Raw genomic sequence first — 14,939 nt, forward strand, 5'->3', positions numbered from 1 at the left:
TGTTTGTTTTAAATCTGAATTTATCTATAATATAGCTTGAGGTCAGGAATGATGATTCCCCCATTAGTTCTTTTATTGTTGAGAACAGTTTTCTATATCCCGGGTATTTATTATTCCAAATGAATTTGCAAATTGCTCTAACTCTATAAAGAATTGAGTTGGAATTTTGATGGGGGTTGCATTGAATCTGTAGATTGCTTTAGACAAACAATGTTGATCCTTTCAATCCATCAGCATGGGAAATCTTCAATTTCTTTCCTCAGAAACTTTTAGTTCTTCTCATACAGATTCTTCACTTGCTTGGTTAGGGTCACACCAAGGTATTTTATATTCTTTATGACTATTGTGAATGGTGTCAATTCTCTAATTTCTTTCTCAGCCTGTTTATCCTTTGGGTAGAAGGTGGTTACTGATTTGAGTTAATTTTATATCCAGACACTTTGCTGAAGTTGTTTATCAGCTCTAGTAGTTCTCTGGTGGAATTTTTGGGGTCACTTAAGTATATTAACATATCATCTGAAAATAGTGATATTTTGACTTCTTCCTTTCTGACTTATATCCCTTTGGCTTCCTTCTGCTGTATAATTTCTCTGGCCAGGACTTCCAGTACTATTGGGCAGCCTTGTCTAGTCCCTGATTTTAGTGGAATTGCTACAAGCTTCTAACCATTTAGTTTGATGTTGACTACTGATTTGCTGTATATTGCTTTTACTATGTTTAGGTATGTGCCTTGAATACCTGACCTTTCCAAGACTTTTAACACGAAGGAGTGTTAAATTTTGTCAAATGTTTTCTCATCATCTAAAGAGATAATCATGTGCTTTTTCTCGAGTTTGTTTATATAGTGAATGACAGTGATGGATTTCCGGATATTGAACCATCCCTGCATCCCTGGAATGAAGCCTACTTGATCATGGTGAATGATTGTTTTGATGTGTTCTTGAATTCAGTCTCCAAGAATATTGAGTATTTTTGTATCAATGCTCATGAGGAAAACTGGTCTAAAGTTCTCTTTGTAGGGTCTTTGTTTAGGAATGGTTTAGGAATGAGCATACTTGTGGCTTTGAAGACTTAGTTGGGTGGTGTTCCCTCTGTTTCTATTTTGTGGAATACTTTGGAGAATATTGGCATTAGGTCTTCTATGACAGTCTGATAGAATTCTGCACTAAACCCAAGTGGTACTGGGCTTTTGTTGGTTGCGAGGCTTTTGATGACTGCTTCTATTTCTTTAGGAGCTATAAGGCTGTTTAGATGGTTTATCTGATCGTGATTTAACTTTGGTACCTGGTATCTGTCAAGGAAATTGTCCATTTCTTCTACATTTTCAAGTTTTGTTGAGTATAGACTTTTGTAGTAGGATCTAATGACTTCTTGAATTTCTTCAGTTTCTGTTGTCTCCCCTTTCATTTCTGATTTTGTTAATTTGCACCCTCTAGTTAGTCTGGCTAAGGGTTTATCAATGTTGTTGATTTTCTCAAAGAACCAGCTCCTGGTTTTGTTGATTGTTTGTATAGTTCTTTTTGTGTCTATTTGGTTAATTTCAGCTCTGAGTTTGATTATTTCCTGCCATCTACTTCTCTTGGGTGCATCTGCTTACGTTGTTCTAGAGCTTTCAGGTGTGCTGTCAAGCTGTTAGTGTATGTTCTCTCCAGTTTCTTTTTGGAGGCGCTCAGAGCTATTAGTTTTCCTCTTCGCACTGCTTTCATTGTGTCCCATAGGTTTGGGTATCTTGTGCCTTCATTTTCATTAAATTCTAAAGTCTTTGATTTCTTTCTCTATTTCTTCCTTGACCAAGCTAAGTTTAATAGAGCATTGTTTAGCTTCCATGTGTATGTGGTCTTTTTGTTGTTTTTGTTGTTATTGAAGACCAGCCTTAGTCCATGGTGATCTGGTAGGATGTATGGGATTATTTCAATGTTCTTGTACCTGTTGAGGCCTGTTTTGTGACCGATTATATGGTCAAGTTTGGAGAAGGTGATGTGAGGTGCTGAGTACAAGGTATACTTTTGTTTTAGGATAAAATATTCTATAGATGTCTGTTAAACCCATTTGGTTCATAACTTCTGTTAGTTTCACTGGGTCTCTGTTCAGTTTCTGCTTCTATGATCTGTCCATTGATGAGAGTAGGGTGTTAAGGGCTCCCACTATTACTGTGTGTGGTGCGATATATGTTTTGAGTTTTAGGATAACAGGATCTCAAGTCACTCAATGTAATTTTTCTGTAATCCACAACTTCATCTCTAACTCATCTTAAAAATATCTTTAAGATTTTTAATAATTATTTGATTTGTGCACGTGTATGTTTGCAAGTTGGAAGATAACTTCTGGGAGTCAATTTTGACTCTACCATATGGATTCAAGGAAACAAACACAGGTCACTGAGGTTGACAGCAAAGACCTTTACCTACTAAGCCACTTTATCAGTTCCCTGTAAGCTCCTCAAGGCAGAAGTGATCAACTCACTTCACTACACAAACACCTTAGTTAAATCTCTACTCTTGGAAGGATCCAGTGTGAATACTTTTGTTGCCAAGGAAAGGCAGCAGGGTACAGAGAGTAATATAGAAGGCTTTGAGTTAAGATAGACCTAAGTTTGATCTCTGATTTTGATAAAATTTCACTTTCCTGTTTTATTAAATAAAGATCACTTACACCCTTGTAACTCAGTATGAGTCTGTGGTGATTTGAATGAGAATGGCTTCCAATAGGCTCATGTTTGAACACTTGGTCCCAAGTTGGTGGAACTGTCTGGGAAGAATTAGGAGGTGCAGCCTTGTTGAAAGAGGTGTGCCACTGGGGGTAAATTCTGAGGTTTCAAAAACCATGCCATTCCCAGTTATCCCTCTCTGCCTCATGGTTGGGGATCCTGATGTGAGATCTCAGTTGATGCCCCAGTGTCATGTGCCTGTCTGCCTGGTGCCATGTCCCTCCCACAATGGTCATAGGATCTAAGCGTCTGGAATCATGAGCCACAAACTAAATGCTTTATTTTATTAGTTGTTTTGGTTATGCACAACTAGAGCAAAGCAAGAGAAAAGTAATTAAAATAAGATCTATAACAAAGGACTACAAACATTACCATAATAGAAATGTATACTCACACAAACCTACTGAATCAAAATAATACTCCTTAGAATTCCCAAATGAAGCTCATGCACATTAAAGTTTCAGATATGTGGATTAAATGCATCTAAAGCTCCTGACACCAAGTAGGCACTTATTAAATGTTAGCACTTATTTTTCTTTTATTGAGATTTATTTTATTTTTAATCATGTGCCTGTCTGTGTGGTGTATGCCACATGTGTAGTGGTGCCAAAAACATCAGATTCCCCATAGCTGGAGTTACAGGTGGTTGTGATCCACCTGATATGGATGCTGGGATTCAAACGTAGGTCCTTTGGAATAACAGTTTACTGCTGTAACTGTTGAGTCATCTCTCTAGCCCCAACACTTACCATGTTCCTCTCCCTGCCTTTGCTTATCCCAATCCTTTTGTCCTCACCTCCTCATTTTTTGCTGTTGGATTTCCAGGTTTAATATTATTTTCTGTATAGCTCAGCCTTCTACATTCTTCATCAGCCTATAAAGTACATTTTTTACTTCAATATCTCATACTACTTCTCATATCTGATACCAGTGAACGTGGTTCCTTCAGTAGAATATAAGCTTTTAAGGGCAGGGACAATGTCTGGTCCATCTAATACCTAAAATATAACTACTGGCCTATATTTAGAAGGCTCTACATAAGAGAGTTTATCAAGAATAGAAACTAAAAGAACAAATATGTCCATTAGATCAAACCACCTAAATAATTATAAATGAAACCATCAAGCACCCAGTCACTTTTCTAGAATTTTAAATGTCAGCTATTATGAAATCATTTGCTTCAGTTTGTTATAAAGGCTTCAGCACACACAATGGCAGTTAGCTTCAAGGGAACTGGATTCTACCATTACTGACTGTACTGTCTCTTCACTGGAAGGCATTTCACAAATGATTGATAATGGAAAATCAAAGCAGTTGTCTAGAGCACAAGAGCTAGAAATATAATCTCTGAATTCTTATTATCACAGGCTTTAGAAAGTAACTTATATTTTCTGTGCTTCCATTTCCTTTTTGATAACAGTGACCACTGATATAGTGAAGCTGTGAAAAGTTATATAAAGAGGCTTGAATAGAAACTGACAAATCAACAAACTGGAGTTATAATTATTATTAATTTAGTCAATCTTATTATTTTAAAAATCTAAAGCATTTATTTACAGAGGAATTATCCTCACTACTAACTTGAAAGATAATCTAGTACATAAATTATAAGTATTAAATAACATCTTTCTTTGGAGGTTCAAAATAATCACTCAAGAACCATTCAACTAATTATTTTAGAACTTGAAACTGTACCTACATAATGAATGGCAGACAAGATGAATGGCCAGAAAGCATGATCTCTAAGACAAGAGAAAAGGTAAGAAATATTGACAGCTTTTCAAGTTTCAAATGAGTTAGGGATCCCTGAACATATCTATAAAACCTCAAATCTAAGCTGGTTTTTTAAGATTTCTCATCAACCACTCAAGACTCCTCTCTCATGTATCTGTCTCCTACAGAGAAGACCCAAACTGCACAGCTTTACTTAAGAGACTGGAAACCACACAATTCAGTGGTTTGACAGATCTGGAAACTTATTCAAATACGTAAAATCTCTTGGCTAATGTCATCCTGTAAATAATAGATCTGATTCTGTAACAATCCTATAAAGAATCAGTATGTTTCTGTATAAATGGGTGAAGTAAATGAATTCATTCAAGTAAATAAATAATCAGAAGTAAATCAAGTTAACTAGCTCACATAGCCATTATACAATGTATCCATATTTTAGTATGCTATACATGATAACTATATGTACACATATTTTATCAATTAAAAACGAAAGTTGAAAATTCTAAATGTTAAAAAATGAATAAGTTTCACTGGACATAGGTTATAAATGCTTATGCTCTCAAAAGAAGTTACCCTTAAGTTTAAACATCACCTTTAAATTTAAAAGGTTATAAAATAGCTACAAAAGTATTTGTAATGAAAGGGAAATAAAACTGAAGACAGTGAAAGGTAGTTTTGGGGAAGGTGATTGGTGTCTGTAGTACCAGATAAAGAGAACTGAGGCAGGAGAACTCCAGAGTCCAAAAACCAGCCAGGGCAACGAAGTAAGACCCCCTCTCAAAATTAAGTATGTTATAGTAAGTAAAGACACTCAAAAACAAGTCAACAATGCTGCAGATCTAAAGTCACTCTTACTTTAGGTAATATTTACACCAGCAAGTCACTGTTAAAACATAGGTCCATAGGCCATTATCACAAACTATAATGTTTTTAGATTACTCACTACTTTTAATTTAGAAGCTAATGACAAACCATATAAAACATTGGAAATCAAAGATGAAGAGCTAAAATTTAAAGTTACCATTCTCGTTGAGAGACTGTGTATGTCTCTGTGAGTACACATTTGTGCCTGTGTGTTTACTCAGGTCATCGGTTGGCTTCATGTCTCTTCCTCATTCATTCCTCACCTTATTGTTTGAGATGGGGGTCTCTCATTTAAAATGGAACTCACTGATTTCACTATTATGGTTTGCCTGTCTCCCTTCACCTCCCTAGTGCTGGGACTAAGGTACAATACTGCTGAGTCTAGCTTTTTAATTGGGTGTTACAGGGATTTGAACTTAGGGCCTCACGCTTGTGAATCAAGCATTTTATAAATTGTGCCACTTTATAAAATGTCCCTGAGAGAAAATTTTTGCAATCAGTGTACAAGTTTGTTTGAAGCAAGTGGTTGTCCATTAAGAATAAAATAGAACCAATTAATATAACCTATATAAATAATTCATAAGTAGAAATCATACTAGCTTATCCACTGAGCCAAGATTCATTAAAAAATGGCACAGGTCAGGATGGGTGGGTACCCAGGAAGGCCTCATAAATTAGTATCAGAGGAGAAAGGGAAGGTGGGATGGAAAGAGGGGCTGTGTGAGGGGGAGCTGTGATTGGGATGCAAAATGAATGAATGGATGAATGAATGAATAAATAAATGGAAAGATGGCACAGTATAGGACAAGAGGTGCTTATACAGTAAACAACCACCTTGAACAACCTGTTATAAGAGAGTGTGCTTCTATAATAAATGGTAGTTTAGGTAGATTCTGAACTTTTTTTGTGAGGAATTATCAGCATCCAAAGTGAAGGCAAGTGTGTATCTGAGGGCAAATAATGGACAATTGAAAAGCCCAAGCTTCAGGTGGACACTGGATTCAGGAGCTATGGTGGCCACCTTTCTAGTAATTTACCTCAACGTCTTATACCTATTACCTCCCGACCCTTTCCTCTGAAGTCAAGTGAAATGTCAGATAACTCCCGGACTAAAAAAATGACACTATTCTTGGGTTAGTGATATTTTTAAGTTGGGATATAGGTTCCCTTTAGATACTGAAATTCCAGGCTTTTTGGCTCACAGTCTATTAGAATACTGCCCAAAATGGTCATAATTAGGACATAATGTACTGAGGAGTCCAAATGTGTTCTCTCATTGTTTCATACATAAATTATGGAGATGTGTGAGAAACAATATTAATTAGGAAAACATTACTGAGATAAACAGCTTGCACAGTACCTTCTGATAAACAATGGAGCACACGAGGTCTTTAACAGCGGAGAGAGACAGTTCCTGGGCTTCGATGGTAACACTCTCTCGTGTGAGGCCAATCTGAAGTAGAAATGAAACGGTGTGCACCGAGCCTCTAGAGTTTGTGAGTGATGGGGCACTGAAGCTGCCATTAGAGAGCCGAGCTGAGAGTCCTGTCTTGGGACTTGAACACGGAGAAGGAGCTGGAAGCACAGCAGAAACAGATGCAGGGAACACAGATTTCTGGGCTGATGGAGGAGAATTATTTGCAGACATCTGCCTTTCTTTAATCTATAAAAATAGCTGTCAATGCCTTTTAAATGGTTCTGAAGTTTTCAAAATAATAGCAATAAAAAATGGCTACAGTTTTGGATTTAGATACAAGCTGCTTTATTTCCTCAGCTGAGCCACTCATGCCATTGATGAAAAATTCTGTTGCTCTGAGTTGAATGCACAAAAGGTCCTATTGCTGTCAATGTCAGTCCCATCAAGAATCTTGTCTTTAGGACCACACCCGGATCTGTGACCCACTTCACATCACCATTATCACAGAAGGAACGGACTTGATACTGATTATTTGTTTGGCATTTTCATTTCTTTTAAATCTGTTCTTGTCTTTTGCTTTTCATTTCCGAAAATACACATTGAATAGTCGATCTGTGTGTGTCGAGATATGAAATCTTCCTGATTAAGTTGTTTGAGTTAATGTGTTCCTTCAGGGATTGACAGGATACCACAAATGGCCACGCCTTAATTCACCCTCTCATATGTACTCATAGCCATCTTGGGATTGAACTTCCTTGTGATCAAGCAAAAATAAAAAGCTTGTAACAATAGTACAAACATATTTTTCTTTGGATGAATGGATCCAGAAAGAAAAGCTGGTGCCTCCTGAAATGCTGTCAACCTAGAAGAAAAAGTTAAAAGGGTTTTTTTAAAATGTTTTATATTCATTTGATATCAGTTTAAAATGTAAGAATCCCTATAATTTTTAGTGATGAATGATATTTTTACAATTCATGAATACAAGGCAGTGGGTAGTCATTTTAACTTTAGTTTTCACAATCATTTTTATTACAGTTATAATTTCAGAGAGATTCCCACTTAATTACCCCTGTCCCTCATCACTAACTCCTGAACCCTGGCTGGGGAGGAGGGGCAGGTTAAAAAGCATATTCTTCTTTTTTGGAGATAGGATTAGACTATGTTGTCTAGACTAGTTAGAACTCCTGGTCCTCCAGATCCTTCTGTCTCAGCCTCCCAAGTAGTTGAGAACTAAGACATACACCATTGCACCCAGACATATACCATCACACCCAGGCATCTACCACCACACCCAGACATATACCACTGCACCCAGACATATACCACCGCACCCAGACATATACCACTGCACCCAAACATATACCATCGCACCCAAACATATACCATCGCACCCAGACATATACCATTGCACCTAGACATATACCATCGCACCTAGACATATACCATTGCACCCAGACATATACCATCACACCCAGACATATACCATTGCACCCAGACATATACCATCACACCCAGACATATACCATCGGACCCAGACATATACCATTGCACCTAGACATATATACCATTGCACCCAGACATATACCATTGCACCTAGACATATACCATCGCACCTAGAAATATACCATCACACCCAGACATATACCATCACACCCAGACATATACCATCACACCCAGACATATACCATCGCACCCAGACATATACCATCGCACCCAGACATATACCATTGCACCTAGACATATACCATCGCACCCAGACATATACCATTGCACCTAGACATATACTGTTGCACCTAGACATATACCATCACACCTAGCTGCACGTGATTGTATTTTAAGTTTATGAAGTTCAAACACTGTTATTTCACAACTACACAATTCAATTATGGTAAGAAACTAAGAAAGACAGAAGGGACAAAAACAGGAAAGGCAAAACAAACATCACAGACATAAAATACAACCCAAGCGATATTAAAAAAATACAGAATAATGTCCCACTATAGGAAACTCATGTAGTCTTTTATGTTTTTATATATTAAGAGTCTAGTGAGAATACATCTCAATAGCAAGTATAAAGCACTAGGTTTTCCCCAGTACTCCCATCTCTCCAAAAGAGTTTATTTCTGCCAAAATACAAGTCCTGGACTGCTTTGTTCACAAATGCCTTCCAGAAGCCTAAAGAAACAAATAGAGATGTACTTGAGTCAGCGAGGAACTGTGACTGTGACTGCTGATAAACTATGAAACACAGGAGAAAGTGAACTCATCATTAAGGGATTTCTAACACTGGGGAAAGTATACCAGTAAACTATGATTGCAATTTTTAGGAAAACACAGTTCAGTAGAAATGGAGCTAAAATGAAGTTAAAATGAATGAGAAGTATGAAATGAACAAAGTCATACAGAAATAGGAATACAAATAAGAAAATTCAGAATAAAATGCGTCTAAAATAACTTTTAAAGATACAGCACTGATAGTAACATTTGGGCAAATGGCTAGAATTCAACCTCCTATTTTATAGCATTTGATGGTAATATGTCACTAATGTGCCTCATGATGCTCTTTGCGACTAACAGGGAAATATTCTTGCAGGTGAGAAAACCAAAGCACAAAGTGCTAAAGCAATGTGTCTAGTATCACATGGCTATGAAAAGAGTGAGATTAGAACCCAAGCTTTCTTACCAGTACTGTTTTTATAGTAATTACTGCTTCTTAAAGACAGGGATCTGAGAATCACTGTTCAGGGGAGGGTGAGAGATTACACAGAAAGAATTGCTCAACTTGTATCTCACTGACCTTCTAACAGTTTTCAAGCTTACACAGAGAACTGAAACTTGAATTTTGTGAATATGAGAGAATTAAATGACTATTTTTTAATGTCTCTTCTTTTGAATCTCACCATGTAGCCCAGGCCAGCCTCAAACTCATGTAGCCCTAGATGGTCTCAAATTTACAATTTTTCTATCTCCACCTCTTGAATGCCGAGATTCTAAAAGTTTTTGTGAGTGCAAGTCTCTGAGCAGAGATGCAGCTCATTCCATACAGTAGTGAGCAAGTTTAACCATGGCTATTATAAAATAACCCTGCAGAAAGATTTCAGGGTGAGAGATGTGCCCATGGCCTTGGATGAAGAGGGCTGCTTCAAGTGCTGAGTACTGAAAAGCAGGTAAGCACAATTCAGGAACTACCAAAGAAACTTAAATATTCTTTGTCAGGGGTTAAAGAGATGGCTCTGAGCTATTAAGAGCACCAGCTGTTCTTCTAAAGGATCCAGGTTCAGTTCCCAGCACCCACATGATAGCTCACAGGTATCTGTAACTCCAGTTTCAGGAGATCTGACTCTCACACAGACATACATGCAGTCAAAAACCAATGTAAATGAAATAAAAATAGTTTTAAAAAAAGTAAAGAAGATCCTTAGCCAGATCCAGGAAGAGATTGTTATTCAAATGATTTGTGATTAACTAGAAGGTATAGAATGTTCACATCAGCCTAATTTCAAACAGAACAAGAAATGAAGTCCATCGTACTTATAACTTCATAAAGACTAGCCTTCTCAAGTGGAGGAAGTACCAACCTTCACTGAACTCTCACTATCTGATGTCTAACACACGCAAGTCTAAACACCATGTAGTAGCACCTCATTAATCTGCACAACCAGCCACTTGAGAGTTGAGAAAGAGAAAGTTCAGAAGTTACTCACTCAAGACTACTAGAATCTCATGAAAACAATATTAAACACATTGTCCGAGTCTGACCTAGATATCAGTGTAGTAAAGAAATTGTTGTATGTCAGCTGACATGTGGAGTCCTTGGGGAAATGTTCCCAAACCACTCTCAGCTCTGTATTTTCATGAAATGTGAAATGGTAAAGACAATCTGCTTATGGAATCTTCAGGTTGAACAAAACTGAACAATCTAATAACACACCTGATTAATTTACTAGAGACACGAATTCCTCATAAACTATATGTAATTTTGAATAAAGGTGATTTTTTAGAAGTCTCAGCATGAATACAAATATAAGAACCTGTCTTAGCAGCTCCCGCCCACTCATCCCATCTGAAAGAAAGAAGTTTCTCCTGCTTTTGTTTTTGGAATCTTGACTTGATCTGTAAGAAATCTAACAATTTTAATTTATACAAACTTTGGTATGCTGTTTAATTTCTTTGTATTCGTACTTCAAATAGAAAATAGAGTTTATAGTTAACAAATAGTATATCTTGTTGATTTATAAACTGTGTATTAGATATATTGTTTCTAATAGCTATGAATCTCTAAACCAGAACAGTATTGTCTAGTTTGTCAAGAATTTATGTTTAGTTGGCATTTTTTAAACAATTCTCTTAGATAGCTATCACATATCTCATTCAAATGGACTTACAAATTCTGTCACCACTGAATGGAATCAAAAGGTATTTTTAGCTCAGTGTGCCCAATTGTCACAGACAAAATAAAACAATAACCAAAGACCTTGGAGGCTAAGTGACTGGACTGAGTTATACTTCATCATAATGTCACAAGCTGATCTACGACGTACACACCCCTCCCCTGGTCACTTCATTGCCATACATTATGTTCCAATCTCAACCAAGTCTCTAGTCAGAAGCTCTACTAGCAGTAGTTTCATTCAACACAAACTTACAAAACACTTAGTATTCACCAGATGACTAAGAGAGACATAGCTACTGCTCTCTCTGGAACTCACGGACACTAAACAAGCATTTGCATTAAGTAGCTAGGTAATTACAAACTATAAGATACAACAGAGCATATGTCAGGAAGGCTCAATTTCAGCTAGGTTTCAGGGACGGTCTCTTTAAAGAAACAAGAAAACAAGAGGATTCCAGAGAACAAGACACATTAAAGACTACAAAGAGAGCTCTCATTATTCAGGGTAGCCAGCCCTCTATTTGTATTCAGCAAATGTTAACATGAAGAGGAAAAGAAGCTTTTTACTTTTAATACCATGTTTACCTGACTCCCAGGGTTGTCCAGATTTAATTTCACTTTGTTCAAGGGATGTTAATAAAGTGCAAGGCACTATCCCAACCCTCATGAAGATAGGCACACGTGTCTGCTATGTATTGTTTCAGCATGTAAAAAAGCATGTGAGCTCTTTCAGTGACACAGCTGACCAATACACTGAAGTCAATGTCTAGGTTTTACCTCAAAAAGGTCTGATTTGCTTAATGCTTGTATACTGTACAAAAACTCAGGTATTTTTGTAGATAAAAAAAAAAAAATCCGTGGCAGTCTCTACATCTATTGCATATTTCAGAAACATTCCCTCAGATTAATATAAAACTGTCTTTCTAAAAGCTTAGCACGCCACTGAATTGTTCCCTCTACAAGTTTACAGATCCCGGTAGCAGCATTCAATCCCAGACCTTCCACAGTCCTGGAGAACGCAGAGAGGTTACACCAGGCAGGTTTTATGCACAGGTAGAGAGAAGCAGGCACATAGAAGTGTATCCAGATATTGGAACATCAGTCTGGCAAAGCAATATGAAGCTATAGATAAGCTTAATATATCTTCAATCTGCATCAGCAGTTTTTAAGAAATCTGATTGGCTAATTGCCAAAGAGCACTTTTCACGTGCAGCCACTATAAGATAACCACACAAGTGGAGAAAAAGCAAAACATCTCTTAAGTGCCATATACCAATTTTCCCTTTTAAATGACTGCTCCAAAGAGGCAAGTTCCGTTTGAATTACATAACCCAAGAGACTCAAAGAGGAGATGTGATTATTAAATCCAATTATGTACCTAATCAAATTATAAGTAATTATACATCCGATCCTGAATGAGTTTCTTTAAAATCAAGCAATGAGCTCCACTATGGTTAATATTTTTTTGCCCTCGTTAGAATTCTGTTGAAAACTGTCTGTCCCTTCTGTGAAAATCGCACTTTAATAACCCCCTCTATTTATGTGTATGAGGTGTGGCCAACTCACCTAACTGTTAAAGTTTAACTTACCGTGGGTTTTGGTATTTATAGCAGTGTGTAGATGACAAACAACACGCAAACAGAAAGAAATGTCTATTTTAAAGTGGTCATCTGATAAAATAGCTTATAAAATGTGCAAGACTAAAGGCTCATGGTTATAAAACCTCTTTAAGGGGCTGGTGAGGGGGTGGGAGGTACTGGAAGAGAGTGAGGGGAAGGGGGATCAGAATGAAACGGATCCAAACACATTTAAGGAAAATTCTTTTAGCTTTAATACTCCTGAAATGTAAACTGCCCTGGTTGATCAGAGGCCTCCAAACTCATATTCTCGGGCCCATGACATTTAAAAAACTATCCTGTGAAGCAAAACCTATTGTGAAGGTTCCTGTGAGACATTTTAAAAACAATACATTTACACAAACTTGAAACAAGTTTCTTTCTAAACTGTTGTTTTATCCCACTCCAGATTATTACTGGGAAGGAAAAGTGTTCCTATAGAACAAATCTTATTTAGAACTGAGTCTGAGGACTTCATGGCAGACTTCTTGAAGCAAATCCGAAGGTTTATCTACTCTCCTGGCATTAAAAGTTTAGATAGGAGCTGAACAAAATCAAAACTGCTAAGACTGCAACATCAGGTATAGAGTAAAAGTTATTTTCTAGCGTAACAACATTTTTTCTAGGATACAGATGAACGCATTTCAAACTTGTTTCATGTGTGCCTACAGGTTTTTAAAGGCCCTGTCCTACAAAGTAGTACTTCGAGTTGTAACTTATCCTCTTTAATCAAAGATAACACCGATAGTCTTATTTCCTGTGGGGACGGGCGTGGCTGAAGGGACAGTTATGTCCGTGCCATCGATCTGTGTACGGAAAAGTCTGCAGGTCGCCTGGAGCCTGATTTATATTGGAGCTTGCTGACAGCACGGCCTATACTTCTGATTTCGACGATGTGAAATAAAATACCGGACACGCAATCACGTACTGTCGTGTATGCTTATTATTATTATTATTATTATTATTATTATTATTATTATTTTATTGCTCCACACTAGCGGGTGTTTCACCTCAGGGCAAAGCTCCCGGTAGAACGACTTGGAGCGAGGTTGCAACTGGTAAGCCTAAAGGCAGTCAGGAAACTGGGGTCACCATCCTCCAAACCCCGGATACTCGCCCCTTCCAGCCCCAGGACCAAGAAAAGTGCAGCAAAGAGCCGGGAAGGTTCGTTGCACGGCGCCGCGGGCGGCGGGATTAGTTTGCGGGGCTCGGGAAGAGCCGGTCCCCCGAGGGCCAGGGCGCGGTGGGTCACCCGCAGCCGCGCGACTCTAACTTGGCCTCGGCGCGGACCGCGGAACTTGGCCGCGCCGGCGCCCCCGGCCGCCCGCCGAGCACCGCCCCGACTTCCCGCCCAGCCGCGGCCGCCGCCCAGCCCGGCGCGGGTCCGAGTCCCGCCGCCGCGTGCGGTGGGGGAGGGGCCGCGCCACCTCAGCCCGACGGGTCGGGAGAACAAAGCGGCGGCGGCGCGAACTTTTTTCGGCGTCTGCTCCGCGCTCCCTCGAGCGACTACTTACAGAGGCGGGCTCGGCTGCTCTGGAGAAAGTCGGCGCGCGCCAGCGTCCCCCGTCCCGGAGCAGGAGCCAGCGAGGCTTCACGCGCCTCGCAAGAACCCGCCCGCCGCCCGCGCCCCTTCCTCCTGCCCTCCCTCCCGTCCCGTCTCGAGGCCGGAGGGCGGGGGGCCGGGGCGCGCGGGCGGGGGCGCGCGGCCCGCGCGGGGCCTGCCGGGAGCTGTAGTTCCCCGCCGCGCGCTGTGGTGGGTCTGGCTCCGAGGGGGCGCGCGGAGGCTCTGGGTCCCGGTGAAGTCCTCGCCGGGTGCCGAGCGCCGGAGTTGCGCGCGACTCGAGGGACACTCTGTACTCGAACCCCACTTTGCTGTCCGCTAGGCGGGCGATGGCGGGCGGGTGAACGCGGCGTCCAGAGTGGAGGACTCTCCTTTACAAAGTTGTCCCTTCGGCGTTCCCGGTGACCTCCGTCACCCCGCACCCTGAGCAATACAGCCACAGCCCTTCACCTGCAACACAGTAAAACTTGGAGACCCTGCTTGCACGTGCCTATGTGCATCTTTACATCGGTGCGTTGTCCGCACTACCAAAAGGGGAGTTGACAGTCATGGAACCTAAGAGGGAAGAAGACCCTGTGAGTTAAATTTTAAGTATTTGATGCGAGAGAAACGTCTTCACAGTACAGTCATTGACACAAAAACTAGAT

At 39.6% G+C, this 14,939-nt stretch overlaps 1 protein-coding gene across 1 annotated transcript in view; it reads right to left on the minus strand.

The window, feature by feature from the left end:
* PRKD3 (protein kinase D3) overlaps positions 1–14,348 on the minus strand; it is a 74,615-nt gene extending 60,267 nt beyond the window's left edge. The window contains exons 1-2 of the mRNA XM_080914474.1: positions 14,246–14,348; positions 6,666–7,584 (exon numbers count right to left, since the gene is read on the minus strand). Of these exons, the coding sequence (XP_080770600.1) occupies positions 6,666–6,953 (288 nt within the window). The 5' untranslated portion in view covers positions 6,954–7,584; positions 14,246–14,348. The remainder of the gene's footprint in view (positions 1–6,665; positions 7,585–14,245) is intronic.
* Positions 14,349–14,939: the final 591 nt, after the last annotated feature.

Source organism: Micromys minutus (genome assembly GCF_963924665.1).
Source record: "Micromys minutus genome assembly, chromosome: 3".
NCBI classification, from domain to species: domain Eukaryota; kingdom Metazoa; phylum Chordata; class Mammalia; order Rodentia; family Muridae; genus Micromys; species Micromys minutus.